Raw genomic sequence first — 25,687 nt, 5'->3', positions numbered from 1 at the left:
GGCCGAGTCACTCGTTATAGCCGGTGAGAAGAAGAAGTTGCAAAAAGCTATTGCGTTGGCTCAGTCAGCACAGATTGGCCTGCCGGCCATGACCAATCTGTTGGGGAACGCGGTAGGCTACGCTAGCACAAAATAAAAATTCTAATGATTCCGCCCGGATCAATGCTGTAGATAATGGATCACGAGATTACCACTAGACGCGCAGACCCGTAGCGGAAGTAGAGTCGATGATGCGTGTCGATGCGAAGTAGTCGTTCGGCCGGCTCCTCCTCGCCGATCCCACGAGTAGTTCGTCCAAGCGCCGCAGGTGCAGCGCCTCCGAGGTATCCACACGGACAAGGAGGAACTCCGTGCGGCGGACTGCTAGATCCGATCACAAGGTTTTGGGTGTGGAGGTGTGACGGCCGAGTATAACTCGCGTCTGGACTGGTGTAACCCTAGCCGGGTTGGTCTCCTCCACTTATATAGACGACCCTAGTGGGCTCAACACTTGAGGCCCGTTAGGAGTCTAAGCCCGATACGAGTTGGATCCGATCCAACTCGATCCCCACCCCTTAAGCGTGTGACCCTTCAGGTTCGCGGTCAGTCGGACACGACTACGAGCTCGGACTGCGGGCCCGAGTAACACCTTACTCGTCCACTGGCACCGACTCAAGTCGATAGTTGGTAGCGGCGCCTAGCAGCACGTGCCAACTCCCGAGTGATCACAAGATATATTGACGAACCATACAATGTGTCATATGCAACATTCCTTTTGCCTCACGATATGTGTGTTGAGCTCAAGGCGAGTACTTGTCATCCTTGTGGATAGCTCGACTCTCTTCTCGTTCCTATGATACAGATTCCCGATCGGGTTAACACTTAACCCAAGTCGCATGGCCATGCTTTCCGAATCTGATCAGTCGAGAGGGCCCAGAGATATCTCTCCGAATAGGAGGGGCAAATCCCATCTTGATCAACCATGTAACATCCCAAAAATTTCAAACTCTTACATGTGCATTGCATCCATGAGCATCATGCCACAATTGCATATTTGAATTCAAATTTGAATCTCAAAAGGGCTTTAAAAGACTTTGTTTACACCCATTTAAGCTTTGAATTTTCAAACCAATAGGATTTGTGTATAAAAGGGGTTTAATGCATATATAAGCTATCCCATAATTTTTGGATAATTATTTGGAGTTGAAAAAATATTTTATTTAAATAGATATATGACCTAGAGGCATTTATAGGGCAAATGTATTTTTATATATTTTATTTTGAGGGGAAACTACTCCCAAAAGTTGTATCATGGTAGAACATGATTTTACAAACTTTCTAGAATTTATTTGGACCAATTTGGAGTTCAAAATCAAAAGAATAAGGAAAACAGAAAAAAGAAAAGGGTAAAAGAAAAAAAAAAGGAGCAAACGGACCGGCCAAGCCGAATTGGGCCGAACCGGCCCAACTCCCTCGCGCGCGCCACGGCCCCGCCGGTCCCCCGCGCCGCGCCCGCACCAGCTGACAGGTGGGGCCTACCTGTCAGGGGTTCTTCCCCGTTTGGAAGGCGCCCGCGCCCGCCGCGCCCCCTGCCTTTTCCGCCGCCGCGCGCTCACCGCCGCAATCTCCTCCTCCGCCCTTCCTTTTGCACGCCCGAGCGCGTCCTTTTAAGCCCCGCGACCCCCTCTCTTCTTCCCCTCTGCTCCCCCTCGCTATCACGCCGCCAGGCCGCCAGGCCGCCCCGATTTCTCGCCGGAGTCCGACCGCCCGCGCCGCCCGTGCGTGGGCTCGTCCTCGCTGTCGGACCAAGCGTCCAGCAGGGACTCGAAGGGAAACTCTGGGTCCCGGAGATGAATCCGCGGGGGATTGTCCCAGCAACCTCCCGGGCGCAGTTGGCAACTTCGTTGGTGCCGTACTGGGCGATCCAGACGTCGAGCGCCCCAAGCTTCGTCGGGCGCCGTACGCGGGATCCACGTTGTGACGTCCATCCCGTCCACCTCCGCCGCCTGCAGCTTGAACTTGGGCAGCAGATCGCGCAGCGCTTGGGCAATCTTGAGCAGCTTATCGGTCTCGATCTTCCGCTGACCAATCAGCATGCCGTGGTGAAGCCGGGCGTTGACGGCAGCCTCCTTGGCCTTGCTGAGGCGGCCCGCCAGCTTCTCGAGCTCTGCGGCCTTGGCCGCATTGTCCTCGCCGGCCTGGGCAAGCTCCTCCCGGACGGCGGCCAGCTTGGTCTCAAGCCTGGCCGCTCTGTCCTTGGCGGAGCTGAGCTCGATTTCGTGCCGAGCCGCTGCTCCCACCGCGTCCTCGGTAGCCTTGACTTGCACCTCCAGCATGACGCGAAGGCCCTGGATCTCGCCGCGGTAGTTGGCGATCAAGTCACTCTTCTCGTCAAGCCGCATCTGGGCCATCGCGAGAACCTCGGCATGCTCCTTCCGGGCCGCCTTGAGGGTTGCCGCCATCGAGTCCAGCTTCCCTTGAAGCTCCGTGCGCTGGGCCTCCAGCTGCCGGTGGAGCTCGGCCTCTGGGACCACCGGCTCCTTGGCGTCCTCCAGGGCCTGCCGTGCGAGGCGCGCCTCCTCCCTGGCGAGGGGCGCCTCCTCGCGCAGCCGGGAGAGCTCTTGCCGCTCCCTCTCCATGGCCTCCCGCACCTCGCCAAGTTGGTTCTTGGTGGCGGCGTGGTGCTCCCTCACCTCGTTGAAGTAGGTAACGAAGGCTTGTTGCTGGTCCCTGACGGCGTCCAGGAACCGGTGCCCCCGCTCGAAGATGCTCGGATCCCAGGTGATGGGGTTCCAAGTGACTCCGACGAGGGTGCCGAGGTCGGTACCGGGGAGAGCAGCCGAGGACGATGAAGCCCCCGCTGCCGATGTAGGGTTGTGCGCAAGGTTGCCAGCCTGCTCCCGGGGGTCTTGCTGTCCTTCCCCGGCAACTTCCCCTGCGCCTGTGCCCGGGGACCCCGGGGCTGGGGAGGCCTCCCTGCTCCCGGCGGGGGCTGTCTCCTGCTGGACGGCAGGTGAGTCCGCGCCAGTCGCGTCCGCAGCTGCGGGCGCGTCGCGAGGCGCCGTCTCAGTGGCGGCAGTGTCCACCGCAGCCACTATCTCTGTCGCAGTGGGGCTTGACGTGAGAGCCGGTTCCGGCTCCACCTCCGCCCCCGCGATTTCGACGACCGGGTCAAGATCGACCACGGCCGCGCCCGTTCCAGGTACGGGCGCACTTGTGCCTGCGACGATTAGAAGCATGAGGATCGGCGAGTAATGGAGCTGTCAAAAACGGACAAGGGTGACCAGGATGGTTACCTTGCGCGGCTGTCAGGCTTGCGGGGGGAGCCTCTCCGGCCTCGCCTGCGCCGGCGGGAGCTTCCGAGAGGCTTGCCGTGGGCGAGCTGCCGCTCACTGCAGAAAGAGGTACCTTCATTAGTTTGACTAACAACTGGAAAAATGCAGCTGCGGAGAAGTAAGGAAGACATACCGGTTGCCGGCCCTGCCTCCGTGGGGGCTGGGCCGTCATCGGGCGTGATCGCGTCGCGGCCGACCCCTGCGGCGATGGGGTCGGCGGCGCTGCTGGCGTCTGCGCGTGCCCTCTTGCTTGGCGTGTCGGGCGGGGAACCGCTCCTCGCCCTCTTGCTGGCACCCGCCGGCGAGTTGAGGAGATAGCTGCGGCTGCTGCAAACGCCCTCGATCTCCTCACAATCAGGGGCACGCTGTCGGTGCTTTCGTCGTCGTCGTCCACGGGGACGACCTCCGGGGACGCAGCCGCCTGGCCCGCCTCGTCGTCCAGCGACTGGAGGGAGGGCCAGCTGGGCTCAGATCCGCCCCCGCTCTCCTCGAGCACCTGCTTCTCACGGGGTGCTTGCAGGGGAGCGTGCGGGACCCGAGTGGGGGTGTCGTCCATCAACCCCCACTCGTTGCAGGGCAGGAAGGCGCCGACGATGTCGCTGAGCGCCGTAACGCTGGCGTGAAGAGAAGAAACCCCCGGCGGGAACTGCGTTGATTGGAAGGTCTCGCCGGAGATTCCCCTCACCCACGTCCTAAGGGTCTCCAAGTCCACGTCGTCCTGCTGGAGGCGTGTCCTGTCCCCGGGCCCCGTGTACATCCACACGGGCCGGGAGCGCAGTTGAAGCGGCGCTATACGCCGGTGGACAAAGGTGCGCGCCACGTCCACGTCGGTGAGCCCCGCTAGCCGCAGTGCCTTGATCTTCTCCACAATGGGGAGGAGGTCGGCGTCGTGATGGTACCTGTCCTGCCAGCCGTTTTGGGGTTGCGGCAGCTCCGTCGGCGACTGGATGAACTCTTGGGGGTCCTCCACTCAGACCCAACACCAATCGCTCCGCCACTCCTTTTCGATCTTCTTCCCCGACCGGACGATGAACTCGGACTTCATCTGTTCACGGGCGCGGAACACCACCCCCGACGACATCGCCTTCGCGTTGTCAATGCGGGGATAGAAGTAGTGGCGGAAGAGTCCCACCGACGGCATCACCCCCACGAACGCCTCACAGAGGAATTGGAAGGTGGCAAGGAGGAACAGCGACGTGGGGTGAAGCTGCGCCACCCGCAGCTGGTAGGACTCCATCAGTGCGTGGAGGAATAGTGAGAAGGGCGGCACCAAGCCGCTGAGGAGGAAGCGCGCGAACACCCGGAAGTCGTTGTCCTGGTGCTCGACGCCCGCCGGGAAGATCAGCGTCTCCCCGTGCTCGTTGAAGTTGGAGGCGACGGCGTGCCGGACCTTTCCCACCATCTCGCTGTTGTAGCCGGGGCGGTAGAAGGCGACCGTGGCCCGCATCTCCCGCCTCTTCTGGTCCTTGGCGGCGGCCGCCTTGGTTGCCGCCTCACTCTTGCTTGCCGCAGCTTTCTTTGAGACCTGGACCTCCTTCCCCTTTCTGGTGGTGGGGGGTGCCATGGAGAGCGAGGGCGAAAGCTAGCAGGAGCGCTGAGATGCGAGATGCGGAAGGGGATGAAGACGAATGCTATGGGGGCAGAGTGTTTTTCCCCTTTTGTCAACAGTAAGCGCCTTATAACACCCGGCCGTTTGGTAACGGCCGGTTCCGTACCCTACGGGTGCGCGGGGATAACTCCTAATCATTAGGAGTAATGCGCGGAGTGGCTTTAACTTTCCTATTTAGGGAGGGAGTTAGGGCGGAAATCACGCGCCCACTACTCCGTCTGTAAGGGCGCCCTACACAGGGCAGCGAAGGGACGCGGGCCCACGGCAAGTCGGGCCCACACGTCGGTTGAGGGCGTAGCCCGGCAACCGACCTAGGGAAGACTCATCCGGAAACAGGTGATACCAGCCCATGCCCAGGGGCTACTGTCGCACCAGTGGCACCCGGGGTACCACCGCTGCGCGACGCGTGGGCCCTGTCCCCGAGTTCCCGGGAAGGTTCCATCCCGGGCCTTGGCTACGAGCAGCCCGGCAAGCTACCAGCCTGGAAGGGGTTAGCGGGGCTTCGGGGAATATTCCCGCCTGGGCACCTCCCGGGAAGCCGCTTCCCGGGGGGAGGTTCCCGGGTGCGTTGGGCCCAGGTGCTTCCCGGGGAGCGACTTGCCGGGACGGGGGGTTCCCGGGCGCATGCCCCCGCCTCAAGGGTGGGGCCCAGTGAGCAGATCAACAGCGCCACGCGGGCGCGTGGCGGGCGTGGGGTGCGTGGCCCCACCGGGGCAAGAAGTAAGGCGCACGGCTCATTAAATGGGCCGACAGGAGGGGCGTTACCCGTCCAAGTCAAGTGAACAGTGAGTAGGATGGGCTGTCCAATCCTACTCTAGGGTTTTAGACCCCTAGCGGCAGAGGTGGCGTCCATGCACGCCACCAGCTCACCGAGGGAGAGCCGTATGCCTCTCCGCTCGACATTTGTAGCCCATGCACCGTGGCACCTGTGGCATCCTGTTGAGTATAAAAGGAGGACCCCCGTCAGCGGTAAAAGGGTTCAAGTTCTGCTCGGTTGGGGTGGGAAATATGGTACTTCACAAGAAGGAAATGTAGTACTCCAAGAAACACATATTGAGCCAAGTTAACATTTCCGATAATGTCGACTACATGGTGAAACATGAGAAATACATACTAAGTTAGGTTAACATTTTCGATAATGTTAACTACATAGTGAAGCATGAAACACAACAAAAAAGCTGCCTTACAACCTCTATGACTAAGAGCCTAAGCATGCTAGTCATGAGGCTAAGTCAAGTGGGGATATGCAACATCGCATAAGTAAGCAGCTAAGGTACATCACCACCTCCGATGGTGAAGAGGCTCACGCCTCACCGTTACCCTCCTAAAGAGCGGGCTCAAGGCAACGCACGAAGCGCCGAGCCTGAGCGCGAAGAGGAGCACCCTGGTCCGCCAGAAACTTCTTCCCCCCGTGAGACATCTCACCCTCAAGCCCGCTCATCCCGGCACCACCATCAAGGACTGCCGCAGCTGTCGACGAAACAAGTTGGGCACCCGTACTCAGGAGGCACTTCTTCACAGTAGGCTCAATGAGCTCCACCTAGGAAGTAAGCACTTTGCTCGCCTCATCCACCGTGCGACACGGAGAAAGATCCGGCTGGGGAATGCTCCTCAAGCAAGTCATTGTCTTCCAAATCTCGGTGGCCTGGGCAAGCCAAAGCGAAACCACCTCGGGACGACGATCCGGAGGAGGACGAGCACGAGGAGCAAGCATCGGGCCGTCACCCGCTGCCGCCAACTCCACCTTGAGGGAAGCTTCCTCGTGCGGGCGCGCTCCCTATCAAGGTTGGCCACCACCAAGTCCTCCTCAACTCGACGGATCCTCGCGATCTCGTCCTTCTGGCGCTCCTCAGCAAGTCAAGCCCTGGTCTCCGCGGTCGCGAGCTCCGCTGAAACGCGGGAAAGCTCAGCCTCCACAGCCTCGCGTCGCACCCTCTCCGAAGCCAACTCACTCAAGGCAAGGGTAGACTTGGAAATCTCCACGTCCAAAGCAGCGGAAAGCGCCCCCACCTGAGTCTTGAGGGCGGGAAGGGCACCCATGGCCTCGACTAAGCCCCTCACCTGCAAAGAAGAGGGAGTTAGCACAAAGCTAACCCAAAGGGCAAAGGGAGATACGTCACGGATGCTCACCAGCTCCAATGTCACGAAAGGGTCTCTCGCTCCGTCCTCGGCCGTCGGAAGCGCTCCATCCCTCGCCTGAATCGGGGGCTCGCCCTCAAGAACCCCGGGCTCCGCGGCCCTTGCACCTATAAACAAGGCAAGAAGATCATGTCAAAATCATTCTGAAAAAGAATGACATGAACAAAAGAGAAGGGCACTCACCCGAGGTAGGAGAATCCTCCTCAGGGCGCTCACGACCAATGGAGAACACCTGGATGCCTGCACCACTGGCTCCGGTCGACAACTCCACCACTGAGTCGCTCCGAAGCCGAAGCCCCGTCTCATGAGTGAAAGCCTCAACCTTGTGACTCGAAGGAGGAAGAACTTGCTCGAGTCCAATCTTCCCCTTCATGTGCAGATCCAAGGTCACCCTCAGGGGGGACCTCGACTCGCCCACGAAAGGATCCGCCGAATCCGCCGGGGCGTAGTCAAGAGAAGGAGAAGGAGTCGGGGGAGCTATCCTCTTGCATCCACTCGACGGACGAGGTATTTTGGAGACCGGCGCGACAGGCACCGCCAGGCCCAGCACCGCTGTTCCCGCCTTCGCCTTCCCATAGGAATCCCGCAGCTTGGACCCCACCGCCAACATCGACGGTGTCGCCAAGCGGGAGTAGCGATCGCCCACTCGAAGAAGGCGACCAAGTTTCGGATCCTGTCGCACAGGCACCATCTTCCCGAAGCACCTCGCGATGTTGTTGTGACATCCCCCCTCGCTAATCTTGGCCTCGTAGTCGCGGTGCTCTGGCCCGCCGTACAGACCTATCAGCTGCGTGACCCACAACGCCGCCCTCTCCTCGGAGAATGTCGCTGAAAAAGACAAGCCTAAAATTGTTAAGTACCTTCACAAGGGAAAACAATTAAGGCACGAAGGGGAGAGGAGCGCCACTCACGTGCGGTGATGAGCTATGGAGGACGGAAAGATCGAGGGATCCCAATCTCGGACCTCGTACGACTCCTCACCATGAAGCGTCCCGCCATCACCATCTCCTCCATGAGGTCATGAAAGCTCCTCTCGGCGGACACCTCCTTGATCTTGGCCACATTCCAGAGTTCGGCCGACCGAGGATCGCCGGGGTGGGACACCTCCCTGAGACCTCCGGCCCCAGAGTGCCGGGGGAGATCACCCGTGTGCCGAAGACAGGTCTTCGAAGCCCGAAGGAGAAACCACTGGGACTCCCATTTGACGAACAACTTCTCCGCGCTCTTCCCCGGCATAAGCAGGAAGTCATCCCCAAAACCGGAGCGAAGCCTCAGGTTCACCGAACCAAAGGCGCTCAAAGCAAAGCCGTCTGGGGTGAGCAACTCCCTCACCTCCACGGTGAAGTAGAACAGCAGAAGCTTCATCGAAGGCTCCTCGTGAAGCGTTGTCTCGCACAGCCACCTGAAAACATTCAACTTCACGATCGTCGACGGGTGAAGCTGGGCCAGCTCGATGCCGTACGTCTCCAGAAACTCCAGCAGGAAGGGGTGAACGGGCACACACATCCGGGGCGCCGCCACTGGTCGAGCCTCACCTCCTCACCATCAGGTAGGATACCATCCATCTTGGGGAAGTACCCCGCCTCCTCCAGCTGAGCGAGGTCCTCAGGGCTCATCGACGAAGGGAGAAGGTGGTCATGTGCCCAGCCTCCACCGTCCACCGGCGCTGTCGGAACCAAGGGAGGGCCACCGCGAGGGTGAAAGGAGACCTTCTTTCGCGACGGTCGGTTCGCCGCAAGCTGTGCCGCCGAAGATCCCCTCACTGGCTCACCCACCGGACGCTCGACATCGGGCCCCGCCATCTAACCTGCGAAAAGACCCGCCAAGAATTAGCAAAGTGCGGAAAACTTCAAAAGGAATCAACAAAAAAAGAGAAAGAGGAGCAAAAGGGATGCTACAATCCTCGCCCGCAATTTGCTCGGCAAAATGCCCGCGTTCTACCGCCGGTACCCGCGCAAACAACAAGCCGCGCCGAGCACCCCGCTGTGCCGTGCCCGCGCCCGCACACACACCTAGCCGCGCCAAACCGCCGCGCCGCGCCTCGCTCGCGGTCTGCCGCACCGCCCCCGCGCTCTGCTGCGCCGCGCCACGCCCGCGCTTTGCACCCCACGCTCGACTGCACCAAGCCGACCCTGCGCCCGCGCTCTCGCCTACGCCCGCACGCCCGCGTCGCCTACACCGCGCTGGCCCTGCGACCGCGCCAACGCGCCCACGTCCGCACGCGTGCCTCTCCGCGCCGCGCTCGTGCTCGAGCGCTCGCACGCGTCGCGCCCACGTGCCCGTGTCCCTGCCCGCGTCCGCGTGTGCGCCCCTCCGCGCCGCGCTCGCGTCATGCGCCGCAGGGCCTCACCGTCGTCGCTCCTGCAACACACACGCTCCCATGTCACGTCCGGCCATGCCCGTGCCTTTGCCAAGCCACGATGCACCCAAGGTGTTCGACCGAACTCCCAGAAGGGTCGCCGGCACCTAAAGGACACAGGGAACGGTGCCGCGAAGCTGCCCTAACCTCCACAGGAGCAAGAAGAGCCCGGCCGGTGACGAGGATCCCCCGGCTGCACTAGAAGGCACGATCGGCACCGCGCTCCGAGAGGCCTCGCCCACGCTCCACGCCCCCAAGACGACTCGACGATGGAGAGCTTCCGCAGCCTTGTCCTGACGAACAACACGACCTCCGTCATCACCGAAGAGTAGCTAATGCCCCTGCGCAGCTCCCTACTACACCAAGCCCTCGAAGGAATGCCGGGTGCCGCCAAACGTGTCTTCGGCACCGGGCAAGCCAAACAAGTATGGTGTGAAGCTCCACAGTGCCCAAGGTCTCCATTTTATAGGCCAACAAGCTCCTACGCGTCCGGGCCCAAGCCAATCCGCCGGCGACACATCGTCGTCCTCTCCCCGGTCCATGGCCAACGGGAATGGCAAAGGGACGAGCTTACTTTGCAAGAAAGAAGGGAAGGAAGGACGGGGGAGCCCCCCTGCGCGGCCCAAACCGGAGCAGCAGCTCCTGCCATCAGCAGCCATGATGTCGGCGAAGGAAAAAGAAGAAAAGGGGGCCGGCCGGACCCCCCTCCTTTTCCCCAACTGTACCAAGCTTGAAGATGACTCGGTGCCGTTCGATCTAGGGCTGGGGGACGCCCCTGGCCGTCGGATCAGACCACTTAAAGCCGAACCGTTTTCGGGCCCCGGTCGAGCCCCGGCTGGGCCTCGGTCCAGCAAAGGCCCAACTAACGGCCGGATAAAAAAAAAGAAGGAGGAAGAGGCGGCTGCGCGCCCAGAAGAGGCCCAGTACGCTCCCGCGCCCCCGAAGACGGCCCAGTCGGCCCGTGCGGCCGGCTGAGTGCGAGAAACTTGCAGAAAGGCCCAAAACTTCGGAAAAATTGCCAATAAGACCCCGGAAACTTTGGGGAGGCCCGCAGGCCCCCTGATTTTTGCAAAAAAGTCCCTCGGGACATCGGATTTCTCGCAGAGAGGCCCCAGCGTCCCGATTTTTCCAAGAATACCCCCCGAAAATTGATTTCTTGCAGAGAATTTCGCCATGGGCATGGAATCCCTCCGCTACTCTTCCAAGGATCCTGTTTTTTTTCAGGAAAACCACCAAGTACCTCTGCTTCGCATAAGGGAGCTAGCCAGGGAATTCATCAAGGACACCATCGCAAATATAAAAACATGACTCAAGAGTCTCGCCTCAGAGGTTGACCCGAAGGCATTCTCAATGCCTCCAGCTCAAGGGGGCTACTGTTAGTAAAATAAAGTGCTTAAATGGGCCGGGCCGTAAATCCTACGTGGCGACGACCAAGTCAACACTTCCCAAGCATGAGTCAAGACGCCCACGTAGCGCGGTCAATCCTATGTGGGTAAGGAAGACAAGTCAACAATTCAAAGCCTCTCGTGCCACAGTCAAAGGGTCAAATGAGCTAGAGTGGGGGGCAAGAAAGGTGTGAGGAGGGGGCTCTTAGCCCATGGTGGACCATGGACCAAGCCCATCTTTTTCCTCATGGTGCACACAAAAGATATGGACCAAAGGAGCTACTTTTACCGTTTCGCCCCCACTTTTCTCTCTCCCTCAAGGGCAGCCATGGTCTTTTGACATGGACCCCTAGGCTATAAATACCCCCCATGGGGGCATGTATCACTCACTCTCACTTGAATAAACTCAAGGGGAGAGGGCTAGAGTGCTCTCTCTAAGGTTCGCTCTCGCGCGCCGCTCTCGACTCGAAGTCGATCGGCCTTGAGGAAGCCTTCTAGGGGACTCTAGTTTCGAGGCTTCGAGCTAGCCTTGATTGGCTTGGGCTCGAAGGAGAAGGGGTTGGGTTAGAGTTCCGACGGTAGCCTAACCTCGATACTTGGAAAGACGCGTTCGGTCCAAGTACGAGGCGGCCCCGACGAACCTCTCGCCGAAAGGTGTCTTGGGAAGATCCGCTCGGCCCAAGCTCTAGGCTAATAACCCCCTCGAAGACTTTCCTAACATAGGATTAAGTCACACCCGCGGGGTCAACCGAACCTATTCAAAAAATATCGACATGTCAACTTGTCCAAGTGTACGGCGACCTTCTCTATAAGGCCGGCGTACACGTCCTACCTTTATTCCCGTACTTGTGCCATCGAGTATTGGCACCCCTTACTCTAATTGTTGTCGAGGACAACAACAAGGCTTATCAAGTTGTCTTTTGATCTCAGACATATTATGGAGGGTGTTCACATCAGGCGTGAATCGAGGGGAGAGATATCGCCAGCAAGCAAGTGCAAATGGGCATTGAAAAAAAAAGATGATCTCGTGACGTTTTGCTGACAAAGAATGCATGAGTAAGACGGCACGTGTAAATTTTTCCTGAGGAGCACAGCCATGGTATTAAAACTATCAATCAAGAGCAACCAACAGAAAATCTTGTGTTTGAGTTGACAACATGAATCCCAGATCCATTTAAATGCAACATGAATCTCAATGTGCTCAATCAGAACCTTACAAAGCAATACTACAAAAAACCCTCTTTTGCTCCAACAGTAATCCATGAGTCATGAGTCTGATTAAGGACCAGATGGTCAATGAGAATCATCATCTCTTGGAACTGAGTGAACGCGTCTAATGACAAGGACAGATGAAAAAATGTGTATATCTCAGTTGTGTTAGATTAGAAAGGTGCTAGATTAAATCAATTTAAGTACGGCATCAGGACATTTTGTCAAATAAGATAAAGTATTTTTAGCAATATCAAACTACTTAATGCTTTTGGGACCGTGGCAGAATAAAAAGAACCACTTTATCAAATATCCCAACTTCGGGTCTTTTCCGATAAAGAAGACTTGAGAGAGAGACGCCCTAGCAAGCTACGAGCGATCCAGCGGTCGAAACGGCGTCGGGATGACCAGCAGCAACAGCGGCGAGCCGAGCACGGCGCCGCAACCGAACCGGTGGTACGACCTCCGGCTGGGGTCTTCTTGCCGCGATCCCTCCTCCACCGCCAAGTTCTGCACGCTCCGCTGTAAGATCTCCCCCTCCCCATCCTCCCCCCCGCTCCCCACCCCCACCCCCACCCCCACGCAATACGATCTGCGATTTTTGAAGTTATTCAGTTCGATGAAAAGAGGGATTCTTACGACTTCTGTAATTCATCAAATCGGTGGAGGGGAGGGATTGTTCAGTCCGCTGTAATAACTATTCTCAAGATTTAATTTCACAGATAAAGTTCTTTTGCCTATGAATACGATGCTTCACTGATATATAGAATTTTGGCTGTTTCATAGTCGCAACTTTCGTTCTTTTTCTGGTTTAGTGCTCCGGTGTAAAGATGCATAATTTATGTGACCTCATTTTTTATTTTAAATATTTTAAATATTGTACTCTTGTTATTTAGTGTAACAGTGTTTGGTCAAACTGTTCATTAGTTTGATCCACACCACTCCCCTCCTCTCAGTTCAGGCTTGGTTTATTATTATAGAAGGCTTGCATATTTGTAATTTGATACGTGGAGAAAACATCCCTTGTTCCATTCCGAATTACGAGAAGAGCCACATTGGATTGTGGTGATTTTGTGGACCTCGATGGACAACAAGATAACTTCTGTGGGGAGGATGGCTAGAAGGCATGACTCCAGGGGATTGGACATAATTAGGTTGAGATGAGGGAGAATAGATCGTTTTTTCTTGCTTCATTGGTTAAGAAATACATATCATCCTTATATATTGGATTCATAGCCCTTAGGTCTTTCCTAGCACAACACGACTCCTAAAAAGATTAGACTCCTTTCTATCCTGCACTTCCTGATACAATACTGTTCACTAAAAGACACTCTATTTGGACTACCCATTGTAGTCCACAATATTGCACCCCTCAGACCTGAAGCCCTCAAGCTGCTTGGTGATGAAGATGTTTGCAACCCCAGACGGTTCGCCATGTAGACGAGAGGTCCAGGCACCCATGTCGTTTCTTTTGCATGCACACATATCAAGAACTAGAACCATTTCCCTGATATCTTTCCTTGATGATCTTGCTTCGTTTTGTTTTGGAGCCTCCTACTTGGACACTTGGTACGGTAAGACTCCTCTATCACATGCACTCCCTCTTTTATCCAATGATGAAGTAGGAGTGCAACCAAATTTATTCTTTGTTTGGTTCATAATGAGATGTTTTGAATGTTGATTCGCATCAGGATAACTGTCATGCTGAAGAGGCTTCTTCTCGTTTGATTGAGTGATTACAAAATACATAGCATCTGTATGTAGTGGATGCATAATCCTTGGACCCTCCAACACAATGCAACTCAGAACAGATTAAGACTCCTTTATCCTCAATTTCTAAATACAGTACTATCCTCTAAAAAACTTTTATAAAAGCTTGCTTGCCCATGATTTGGTATTACTAGCGACCATAGAAACAATACATGCCAGATTCACTCATTCATCATTAGTTAAAAGTGTGCTCACAGAGGATCTGATGGGTAGCAGCAGACGGCATCTTTATTGCATCTTTCTCACTCAGATACTGTTACCCTTGAGGGTTTGCCCTCGTCGCCTACTAATCTTTCTGTGTTTGGACTTCCCGCTGCTAGTCCACCACAGGTGAAGAATTTATCCTATATTCTCACGTACCTGACGCCACTTCATTGTCTCTGGGCTTCTCCTCCATGTTGTCTTCCATTTTCAAATCTTAGCCTGCTTATAGTACATGTCATGATCATCATCAGGTAGGACCCCTTTTTCAATGGGATATACTGAAGTGGCATCCTTGAGCCCCTCCAACTTGATTAATTCCAAACTCCAAGTTAGGATTTATCTCAAGCCTGATCCATTGTAACTAAGTTAAATTTGTGTCAGATCTCAATGAAACAATAATGCTGGGGTGACTCCTTACAAACAATGGATATATGATATGCTTTGATCCATGCACATTAATCGTAGAACCTTCTTCTTTTCTTCTATGTTACTTGAGTATTGAGCCATCGGGTAACATATATTATGCATTAATTAGTGCCATTTAATCTCTATTTACAGTTATTAACTCGATGTTACCTTGCATTTTATGTGAATTTCGTACTACAGAAGTTATCAAAGTACGCATAATTTATAATCGACTACTCCCTCCATTCCACAAAACAGCTCATATAATTTTTTCTCATTTGTTCCACAATACACCTCAGTTTTCTCTTGGCTCCCGCACCTAGCAATAACTACTCACACCCATTTAATTTTGATCCAATAGGAATAGTCAGGCACTAGAAACAAGAACTTCATTGGTCCAAGTGCACAAACCTATATGAGATGTATTGTGGAAAGGAGGGAGTAGGAAGCAAGCAAAACTACCTCCTCTTTACCATCTAACAGAGCTGCATACTCTTGTTGGTCTGTGAAAGCTCACGTATCTTTATTATCTGATGTTACTATTAATCAAAGTTGGTTTTAAATTAAATCATTTTCTTATGTTTGAGATTGCAGATGAATTTAAGCCTGCATCCATTGATAAGAATCAAGCTGGGTCTATGCATAAGACCAAAGATAATCGGGTAACTGTAGAATTTCATAATAATCAGCCTGGGAAGCCAAAGGTCGCATTCGAAGGAAGCCAAGAAGAGTACAAGGATAATGATGGTGTCTTGTTTTTTGATGGTGAGACCTTCCGTTTGGAGCGGTTGCATCGTGCTGTCAAGAGATTAAGGCATGTTCGGATTCCAGGAGAGTCTGCAGCAACTACCTTGGCACCTACAACTACTGGGATGGTTGAATCTCATTCTCCTCCAGTAGAGAAAGTTGGCAAGTCGCTGGCCATGAATAAACCTGCTATACACTCAGTTCCGGTATGTTCTGTTAGCATGTTCTGGAATAGTTTTTCATTACAGCACTGTTGAATAGACTAAGTGCTGACTGAATGTGGTTCTCTTTTACGTTGGTTCTTTTGCTCGAAGTTTATACTTTCTCAAGATTCATGTGTTTGGTATTCCTCTCTTTCAAACAGCCATCCCAGTTCCTGGTCTTTTCAATCCTCTGTTCGAGACATCGGTCCACTTGACGAGTTTATATTCAAACTGCATTGAGTATAGCCAATTCACCGGCAAAACAAATATGACATAATATTGCATCATGACTAGATTTATCTGGGAATGTATATCATTGCATGTCTTAAATTCATGGTAAAATTTGCGGATGGTGAAGATATTAATACATTATAGAAGCTTTGTATGTAATTTTTCCCAATCTTCATGATTTGATGTTATACAGTTTAGTTTGATGTTTGATATTTCAAGAGAGCCTTATGTATCTAATCATGATACTGACCTTTGATGATCATCCTGCAGGTCGAGGTTGAGCGCATTGACATTGGTGAACCAGAAAATCCAGGTCCAGTTAACTTGACCCCAGTGTGCACTCTTTTCATTAATCTGCTTATACTCGAATAAGTTCATCAGGTGGCAAACAACTCATTTAGGAGCTGTTTGGTTCCAAGCCACACCTATCATGCCTAAACTTATGAACACAACAGATTTTTCGGTATGTGTTTTGTTTGCATAATACTTGTGGCTTGCCACACTTTATTGTTCGTATGGTCCATGTGTCGTGCACTTAGTTTTTGCCACACTTGTGGCTAACTTTTTTGTATGAAGAAGTTATCTGTGAACCAAAGATGCCCTTTGCTTCTTATTGTAGTTTCTTTGACTGCATTGATACTAGGGCCTCTTCGATTCTAAAGGTTTGTTAAAGAATTTTTGGACGATTGCAATCCTTAGGTTAATGAATCCTCATATATCACTTGTTGCCATTTCTCACTCCTGTGTTTTGGGTGTTTCCTTACCAAGGATAGGGTAATTCACTTTGGGGTGTTCTTTTAGAACAAACAATCTAAAATAAATTACACCATTTGGATAGAGAAGAATGACAACAAAATTATTAGGAATGTAAGAAATATTTGCAAACCAGATTTAAAATTGAAACTTGATAACATGGCAGACATGTGTAATCCACGTCAGCGAAAACCACTTATTGTGAAAACTAGAGTGTTTCAACAATAGTTCAAGGTTGCATTTCAAAAGGTTTTATTAGAGTTCAGGGTTAAAAATTAGAGCATTTCTATTAAAAAAGGTTATCATGGTGATTCTTCTCCATGCGTTCCTTCCCATGTTACATGCTACTTTGCCATCTGATAGAATTGGAGTAGCGAGAAAAACATTTTTATATGCTAAATTTCTTGATTTGTCGGACAAGATTTGTATATATGCTCATTCGCTCCCTATGGATGACAGGACCAAGGAACAATAACAGGAGCTCTACATATCAAGCAGTTACTGCAGACCCCTTTTCCTCTTCGCCTGATCCAAATGACCCAGAAGAAAACCTAGACATACTTGGTGACGATGAAAATGGCTCGCCCAATAGTGTATCTCCACAAGGGACATCTGTTCGTGGTTTTGACATCAACTTTCCAAATCAGCTCGATATGGATGATGAAATTGCTGATGTTGATGTAAATGACGAAGCTGATGAGGGACTCAATGCAGCTGAGGCGCTGCGAGCTCAAGTCGATGCAGAAGGGCAGCAGGAGCAGGGTACCTCTAGCTCAAGCGGGAGCAGCAGCAGCAGCAGTGGGAGTGGGAGCGGAAGCGGGAGCAGCAGCAGTGATAGTGATGGCAGTGACGGCGATTCAGCCAGCTCGGGAGGGGATGTTGATATATGACAGCTTCGCTTGCAGGCTGTGCAGTTCACTTGTTGTGGATGATTCACAATTTTACATCACCAGAAATGGTGGGAGCTGCTAATACGAAACAAGTAAAATCTAAATCATATTGACGCTGCTGTGAACGAGTAGGCTATAATCTATTTGTTCTCTCCAGGGTTCTTATTATGTATCTTAGACCTTCCTGGCTGCCTGGAGAATAGAAAATTCATTAATACCTAGATCTTTTTAAGCATTTATGGTTAAATGCACTCTTTGGAAATCTGAATTACTGAAAGATGTTCCACGGACGATAATCTGTAATGTTTTCAAAATTTGGATGTGTCCATTATGCTCTGACTATTATTAAAATATTAGTTGAAAAGTGTGGATTGTTTAAAGTACTCCCTCCGTCCCGAAATAATTGATGTCGGAGGGAGTAAATAATTATATTTTCCTAGGCAAGCTGGAAATGAAACCCATTCTTAAGACCTAGAAACTCTAAGGGAGCGACTACAAGGGAGAACCTAGAAATTAAGCCGCCGGCGACGGGAGTGGAAGTTGGGGTGCGTTATAGAGCAAGATCGACGGCGCGAGGCCTCGGCGACTGGAGAGGGATTCGCGGAGCTATGCGTCGTCAGTCAGGATCTGGTTCCCGGCGACAAGACTTGGATCGGCAACGACCGGTCATGTATGCAGGTGTGTGCGATAACCCTGCAGCATAGACGAAGATTGAGATTGTAGATCGATTGTCTGTGCTGCTTGTTTTCGATATCTGACACCTTAATCCACAACAGCTGAGAAAAGTCCACCTGTAAATCCCTGGATTTTCTTGGGTGCCAGTAAAATACTCCCTCCGATCTAGATCTAAATTGTTGTCCAAATATTACATGTATCTAGATGTTTTTTAAGAAATAAATACATCCATATTTGGACAAATTTGAGTCTTAAGAATTTGAGTACATGGCTAATTGTTTACATGTGTGTGATCTTACCCAACTTCCCAAGCGGGGCTTAACAGTTCACAAGTCCGACTGCATGTTGATCATCGCACGGTCTGATCTGGCCGTGTGCTCCATTCTTTCAAGTCATGACCGGGTATCTTCACTCGTTTCGGCGATATGCCCACATTATGGGGTTTGGCTCACATAGAAAACATTATTTTTCTAACAGCAAACGCTACCCGTATCAAGGAAAACAGACAGGTACGGAAACAACATGGAAAGGATATGGACAGAACTGCAGTCGCCACCAAGAAACACAGAAGCTCTTAAGAAACTAAAACTAGAACTAAAATCAGAATCTTCGCTGCAACTTCCAACGCCACCGAGATTTGATCCCCTCCGCCGTTGTCAGCGTCGTCGGAAGAGGGAACGAGCACCCGTAGCCAAAGGTAAGGGTGAAACCAGATCAGATTTGATATTTTTTTTATCAGATACGAAATCGGTTCGTACAGATACGGAAACAAATATAGAATGTGATGTATAATATCGGAAGCGGACATGGTACAGTAACGGAGCGGTTTAGCATTGTTGTTAGCCAAACTTAATACAGTCAACAAAGTTTCACACGCCTTACATTTTGGAATGAAGAGAGTATTTGATAAGACAGTTAAATACTTTCGTAATAATCCAACTGATCAGGGTTGTCCCCAGATTCTTATGTGCGAAATTTATCATTACACTGAATCTCAGGCTAAAGATTCATGACATTGCTGGCATGATTTTATTTATAGTGGTTTCCATTTCCAATGCTTGCCCATTTGAGATGAACTGAGTATGAGAATGGACTGTGCCTAAACCTCAAACAAAAGCACATACGCGTGTGGACTACTTGCTCGTTTGCATGATAACAGACTGCTATTGGGCAGTGGGGAGCTCCATCTGAACATTCTGAGAATAACCAAATAGCAGTCATTGCAGTGTTCCTACCTTGTTGTATCCCCCTTAAGCAGGTCCTCCACTGAGCTTCTGTATTTTGTGATCAAATCCCTGTCAAACAGATACTGGTTAAGACAGGGCTCTACTAAAACATAACATGTTTGGCACGTTTCATCCAAAAATGGAGTGCTTACTTCCTTTGATCGAGAAGCTGCCGTGTTTCTTCTAAACTTTGCTGTTGTCCTTCAACCGTCTGTTGGTAACAAAAGAAACAATTTCATTGAGTACTGGGGCCCAGGATTGGAACTACCGTAATCTATAACTCTTTTTCCAGAGGACTGCTCTGAAGATTGCTAAGTGCGCAAGCCCATTAGATACATGTGCAGCTAATGCAGAGGCCACTATTCCAAGTTCAGTTATATTTTTCGATGCATATGAACTACTTGTATAAATCTTAGTCTGGGCACCTGCTAACTTTCTATTCAAACTATTAAACTACTTTGCCATTTTGAGACTTTGAGTATGACTTTGCTACCATACTATAGCCTATGTGCATCACTTAATCTTGGATAGGTGCGTCCAAATACAGCGGATTCGGATTTGGATCAGTTCAAATCCAGGTCCGGCAGATCATTACAAAACCGAATATTCCTTTCATAGTTAATGCATATCGAGGAAGAGTAGCTATACCACCAGATATACACATCTAACAAATATGAATAATTAATTATTAGTAGTCTATCTTTCAAACAAAAAGTTCTTAGTAGATTTGCGTAACTGCAGATGCATTTCCTATTATCACAACAGAAATGTTAAGGCCCATCTTGTTCTTGCAGAATGTGGGGTACTATCATATATGTTTGTGTGTTGTAAGTGTAATCGGATCAACGTACATGCAAATAAAATTGTACAAAACTTGAAAATAGTTTCATTTCTATGATGAGTACATGATTATCCGGCTTTAACTATCATCTTCCTGGTCTTTTCAGGAGAAAAAGGAAAATAGCAGAGTATGACTAAGCTTCTTCCATCAATCTATTAGTCTTTTGACTTTCAAACCACACCAAGCTTAACAATTTTATAAATTTTGCAACCTAACCAACCTGTCAAGCATGTGATCCGTCCAGTCAACTCAAGCATGATACATCGGACAGAAGTGTTGAAGAGTATAAGTGGATTGCCTAGCCCTTTCCATCAAATCAGTCTTTTGGTTGTGTTGGCTAGCGCAAGAAGCTTGACATGAAGTAACACATCAACTAGTTTAAACTTCAAACATCATTCAATTACCAGACTATAATTATTATTATAGGAAATGAATCATCAAAAACCATAATAATTTTAAAGAAAAATACTGATAGTATAGAAATATTGTTCTAACAGCAGAAAACAAACACTATGGTCTGTATTAGTCACTAGTAAGAACTGTTAGCTTTATACCACATGCTAGTCACTATTTAGAACCAACTCTGGCGAGTTTAGAAAAAGCTAAGATACATAACACGGAGTAGAGTATGTGTCCAAAACTCACAATAGATTTCGAGCTTAGTGTTCCGGATATGGAGTTCAATAATTGTTGGCACCTGGCAAATTGACTTGTCAATTCTTCAACCTACATAAACAAATAAAACAACTCCCATTACTAGATTTCTATGCTCTGAGTAATCATATACCAGGATTAGGGATTGAAGATTATGCAAAAGCATAATCAATACAAAGGTATTGCTTTACTTTATTAACTGGGCACAGATAAGTAGACAGCGAAATTGAAATGGAAGTCATATATTGTAACTTAGACCCAAATCTTTCTATGAAACAGGTACCAAAGAAGATGGCCCAGAGTCCCAGAGCTGCTAGTTAGTACAAACCAGCATCCTAGAATTTCTGGAGTTATTTTTATTTATTTATTTATGCTCTTTCATATTCAACGAGCATAACACATAAAGTTTGCCAGGACAGAAGAAATCATCTAGCATATTCCATCTATCTGACCATACATCTTAACAAACAAAGTTTCCAGAGTCCACGTGAAAGTGGTTTCATAATGACAAAACTCATCACTAGTTATATAAAGCCAAACTCAAACACTGAAACTAATTCGCTACAGTTTAATAAGCTTGAAGGGTATACATGCAAAACATCATTTTTACGCAGATAATGAGATAAGCTGCTTGCATCTACATGCAAAACATCATTTTTACACAGATAATGAGATAAGCTGCTTGCATCCCTTTTGACAAAGATCATGTACAATGGCATCACCTAACCTTTCAATTTCGTCAACAAATGAAGAATAATAGAACTATATAAAATTCTTACCAGTGCATCAAAAGTTTGATCCCTTGTGCCTGTTCCAATGGCATCACCTAACCTTGTCACCAACTGATATAGCAAACAAAACAATTAAAGAAATAAATGAACAATCAAATATATTGCATAAATTTTCAGAAAGAAAATGATGGTTAGTAATGGGGCCATTGCTAATAATGCTAGTTGCAAAATGCTATTTCAAACAAGACAAATCTCATTTTTAGATGCCACTGCGAACATGTAATAAATGGCAAAATGCGACAACAGCTTAACAAAGTTCTATTAATGTTAAATACCATGATATTCTCATATAACAAATCTAATTTCAAAATTTATTCCCTTGATTAATCTCGACACTTTTTTCGTATTCCATCACAACACCTCACTGTTATATTCTTCTACATCGTGCCTCTACTCTCATTGTGGCAGCCATTAACACCCCCTGCGGTTGGTAATCACAAACCTGCCTGATATATCATTGACAGCATCAAGAATTTCCATTCAAATTGATCAAAGCTCCTGTATGGCGACCATGTTCATGTCTTCCTGAGGCGACAGAATAGCCGAGTGGCAATGGCCGAGGCATCCTTCCCGCCTGTCATGCTCTTTTACCTTGCCTCTAGTAATCTATACAAAGATTTAGTTCACCAACCCCGAGGAACCAGAATGTGTACCAGGGAAATGTGATCGCTGGTAAAACACAATTAAATTACGCAGCTAGGATCACAGTTCGGAGGGGATTGCTACGTGTTTGGTAGCATTTTTGCCAAGAAACAATTGTAATATGCATTTATTAAACAGGTTTTATGTTTCTGGTCACACTTTGCAATTGTGTCACTTTTGAATGTCCAAAATGAAGTCCAAAATGAATGTTCGGAGCTAATTCAAACTCGTACTAATTAAATACGTTCTTCACTACATCTCGGTTGGCTTTCCATACCAAGAGGTATATCCAATGAACATAAAGTGCATTCCATGAATCCATCAGGGCAAGGATAACAGTATAGCCAGCTGCCGGCTATATCTTGTTGCCATGTCATCTATAACCAGTCCAATAGCCAACATGTATAGTACTTAGATATAAAGATATATTACTTTACCCGCAAAAAAGAGATGTATTACTTTATTAATACTTGGCACCCATCCCACTCTCACAGAGAGCCTAGAAGCATAGAGGCTAGGGAAGCGGAACGAAGGGGAGTCCCTCGTACTAGAAACGACGACCCGAGTCGAGGATCGGGGTCGATGGCCGGGACATACGATTCGATGGGCGGGACACGACTCCTAACGACCCAGCAATTAAGGTCCGTTTCCTAATTGTAAACTGAACAATTCAGCCCAGTTAATTAGGCAAATACTCCCTCTGTTCCATAATTCTTGTCGAAATATTACATGTATCTAGACGCTTATTAGGAATAGATACATTCATTTTTTGGCAAATTTGAGACAAGAATTATGGAACGGAGGTAGTAGCAATTAAGACCTGATCCCCAATCGTAACCGAAATCAATCAATAATTAGGCAACTATCAATTAAAATGCGCGTTTCTTAATCGCAGCTGCAATCGTAAGGCAACTAGCAATTAATGTTAATGTTCGTTTCCTAATCGTTCTCGAGTCATCATCCCCAAATTGAATGGGTCGGGTCCCCACCATCGATCGGTCGTTTGTAAGATGTATATCCCGATTAATCCCTAGTTTTGGCCAACACCGATTCTCGACCCTCGTTCCTATCCTTCGACCCATTCAACCTGGAAACTTGGCAACTATGCTTAGGAGCTCCTGCTGCAGCTGGCTGTTAAGTTAGGCCTATCACAATGCATAGTCTCTTAGCACAATATCTTAGGTGGTGATAATTCATAAGAGCAAGAATAATAATTGTTGGCTATAAGCCCTTTATGGGTCAGTTTAATAGCTAGTATGTACAATAGTGAGATATATTTCAGTCTCACGGACAACCTAGGAGCTTGTGCTGCAGCTGGCTATTAGCTTACAGCCTGCTTCCTCTTCTCTCCCCTCCAACTAAGCACAAATATTATATTTAAATTCTTCTAGCCAGCTTATAGCCCATTATTATTCTTACTCTAAGAGACCAACACCACAATGCATGGTATCTTAATTGTTGTCTCTAAAGAGTGTTACATTAATTAATTTAGGAGGTATGCTTGCATGTGATTGGGAGAATTAATGTTTTTGCCTATGTCTACGTGTAAGTGTGGTATCTTAGCAAGAGACAACCTCACTATCTTTCTTCATTAACAAGTATGCCATGTCAGCAAAATGCCTAAGATATTGTGCCAAGATCCCCCATTGGGATAGGCCTTACAGCCTATTTTTCTCCTCTCACCTCCAACTAAGCAAAAATATAATACTCCCTACGACCGGTATTACTTGTCTCAAATTTGCCCAAGTACGGATGTATATATGTGTAGAAAGCGTCTAGACACACGTAATATTTCGACAAGTAATTTCGGTCGGAGGGAGTATTTAAACTCTTATAGCCTGCTTACACCTTATCGTACTTGCTCTCAATGACATACAAAGTTTGGTACAGTATAACAGTACAATAATGATTTGCCAAAATTGATACGGTAAACACTTACATAAATTATCGACATTTTGTACCAAAGATATCCTACTACTACTATAGCAAGAACAATTGTTAGTATTTTTCACACTCCCTCCGTCAGAAATAAGGAGTACAATACACATCTGCGTAGTAGGATGCAAGGTTGGAAACTGCACTTTGACCAACCAACAATAAATCTGCAACAGCTCCACACTAGAGTTGCGACCAAAGAACGTGCTGGCTTTCTTTGAATTTTCTCAACGTGTAGAGGAAAAATGTACTATATCATCCTTCCCCCTCTCACTTAACACAGAAAACTCAAAAAATTTGGAGATGCCGATTGCAACTTACGTGGAGAAGGTGGAAGTGGGATGCAAGCGAAGAGTGATGCTGTTGCTGCGGCAGCGGTGTTACTTGCTGAGGCTGCGGCTGCTGGTATTGGAGGGCATGGAGATGGTCGGGCTGCGGGGACGGCACCAGCGCCCGGTAAGGATCCCCGTACTGCGGCGGGTGATGTTGGTCCATCTGCCCCGGGCCAAAGAGTTTAGGCCAAAAAAATTCCTAAACAATTGATAATACTTCAACACAATATTCAATGGTACTCAGCAGTCTGAATTTTTCTAAACAAACAACACAGAAAAAAAATTGCAGCTAAGTTGGTAGCATTTTCTGCACAAGTAAAAAGTACATCGGAAATCAACTCTATAATATGTTCAATGTGCTCTGTCACACGTGGCTCACAAATAGGAGATAAGCACTGCATCTCAGCCATGTCAACAAGAAACTCGTTTATGGATCGAGTGCCCAACACCAAATTCATCTAAAAAAACAAGACCAAATTTGGGAGGGAGGGGGGCAACAGAGGGGGCTACCGATTGGTGATTTGAGGTGGACAGTGGACTTTAATGGGGAGTCGGACAGTCGGAGGAAACGACGAGTCGGCGACGGGAGACAGCCGGACACCCGGACGGCGAGCCTGCGCTGCCGCGGTGGGCTGACGGCGAGCGCGACTCCCTGACCTAGCGGGCGGGGCTTGCGGGAACCGGGGAGCCGGCCAGCGGAGGACGTGGCGTGTGGCTGGGTGGAGGCGGGCGGCGGGCAGCACTGCGGCAGAGCCTTGAGGGGACCGGCGGCGTTGCGTTGCGTTGCGCCTGCTCTCCCCGATTCAGTTTCCTTCACGATGGCCCCGAGATCAACTTTACCCCCGAGGCCCGAGCCCTCATTTTTTTCACTGGCTGGGCAAGGCAGGTTCGAAGTGGGCTACTAGATGGGCTGCGCCCCAGACCAAAACCCAAATCAGGTATGGTATAGGCCACCTATGGCCCAGGCCGTGGCCCTAGCTTCGCCATTGGATCCCACATGGATATTTTACTCGGGTCTCGGGATTCTGGATTCCTCAAAAGAAAAATCGCTCAAAAAAAAACTCAAAAGGAAAAAAATAAGCAGGAACAAGAATTTGTGACTTGTGAGTTTGTAAGGCGGCGCAACTAGCAGATGCGTTCGAGAGGGCAAGGTCTACTAAAGAAAATCTTGTACTTCTTTTGGGGGAGCTAATTGGCAGAGTTTTGCCCAAACCAAACCTGACGGCAAATTCCGACAGGCCTTTTTTGGGTCCCTCGGACTTATTATTTTTTGCCTCTTTGGAATTCTTTTATCTTATACTTTTTGTCTTTTTATTTTTTTTCAACTTTCTATTTTTTTTTAAATGAGCTTTTGAATTTTCTAACTTTTATTT

The 25,687-nt window shown here is 49.5% G+C and overlaps 2 protein-coding genes across 5 annotated transcripts; one reads left to right on the top strand and one right to left on the bottom strand.

The window, feature by feature from the left end:
- Window positions 1–12,336: 12,336 nt before the first annotated feature.
- On the top strand, window positions 12,337–17,569 carry LOC100830930 (ell-associated factor Eaf). Of its 3 annotated transcripts, none has more exons than XM_014899803.2 (5): window positions 12,394–12,539; window positions 13,370–13,589; window positions 14,989–15,347; window positions 15,846–15,888; window positions 16,788–17,569. In XM_014899803.2, the coding sequence occupies exons 2-5, from the start codon at window positions 13,418–13,420 to the stop codon at window positions 17,216–17,218; spliced, it is 1,005 nt and encodes a 334-aa protein (XP_014755289.1). In that variant the 5' UTR covers window positions 12,394–12,539; window positions 13,370–13,417; the 3' UTR covers window positions 17,219–17,569. The 3 variants fall into 3 exon arrangements, with proteins under 3 accessions (XP_003567754.1, XP_014755289.1, XP_024314407.1); XM_024458639.1 differs by lacking the exon at window positions 13,370–13,589 and adding an exon at window positions 14,756–14,895 and having other exon boundaries at window positions 12,401–12,539; XM_003567706.4 differs by lacking the exon at window positions 13,370–13,589 and having other exon boundaries at window positions 12,337–12,539.
- Window positions 17,570–18,664: 1,095 nt separating this feature from the next.
- LOC100830621 (mediator of RNA polymerase II transcription subunit 9) lies at window positions 18,665–25,153 on the bottom strand. Of its 2 annotated transcripts, none has more exons than XM_003567705.4 (6): window positions 24,825–25,153; window positions 24,304–24,513; window positions 21,394–21,456; window positions 20,606–20,686; window positions 19,272–19,330; window positions 18,665–19,188 (listed from the first exon to the last, which is right to left on the bottom strand). In XM_003567705.4, exons 2-6 carry the CDS (start codon window positions 24,475–24,477, stop codon window positions 19,125–19,127), a joined length of 441 nt encoding a protein of 146 aa, XP_003567753.1. In that variant the 5' UTR covers window positions 24,478–24,513; window positions 24,825–25,153; the 3' UTR covers window positions 18,665–19,124. The 2 variants fall into 2 exon arrangements, with proteins under 2 accessions (XP_003567753.1, XP_010230926.1); XM_010232624.3 differs by having other exon boundaries at window positions 24,304–24,477.
- Window positions 25,154–25,687: the final 534 nt, after the last annotated feature.

Source organism: Brachypodium distachyon, chromosome 2 (assembly GCF_000005505.3).
Source record: "Brachypodium distachyon strain Bd21 chromosome 2, Brachypodium_distachyon_v3.0, whole genome shotgun sequence".
NCBI lineage: Eukaryota > Viridiplantae > Streptophyta > Magnoliopsida > Poales > Poaceae > Brachypodium > Brachypodium distachyon.
The sequence above is the reverse complement of the archived record's forward strand: the minus strand, read 5'-3'. Positions and strand labels throughout refer to the sequence as shown.

Coding starts and splice junctions, on each gene's coding strand:
- LOC100830930 (XM_014899803.2), top strand. CDS start 13,418: ATGAAGATGTTTGCAACCCCAGACGGTTCGCCATGTAGACGAGAGGTC. Junction 15,348..15,845: donor CTGCTATACACTCAGTTCCG/GTATGTTCTGTT, acceptor ATCATCCTGCAG/GTCGAGGTTGAGCGCATTGA. Junction 15,889..16,787: donor TGGTGAACCAGAAAATCCAG/GTCCAGTTAACT, acceptor TATGGATGACAG/GACCAAGGAACAATAACAGG.
- LOC100830621 (XM_003567705.4), bottom strand. CDS start 24,477: ATGGACCAACATCACCCGCCGCAGTACGGGGATCCTTACCGGGCGCTG. Junction 21,457..24,303: donor CCCACTTCCACCTTCTCCAC/GTAAGTTGCAAT, acceptor TTGCTATATCAG/TTGGTGACAAGGTTAGGTGA. Junction 19,189..19,271: donor CAGCTTCTCGATCAAAGGAA/GTAAGCACTCCA, acceptor TCTGTTTGACAG/GGATTTGATCACAAAATACA.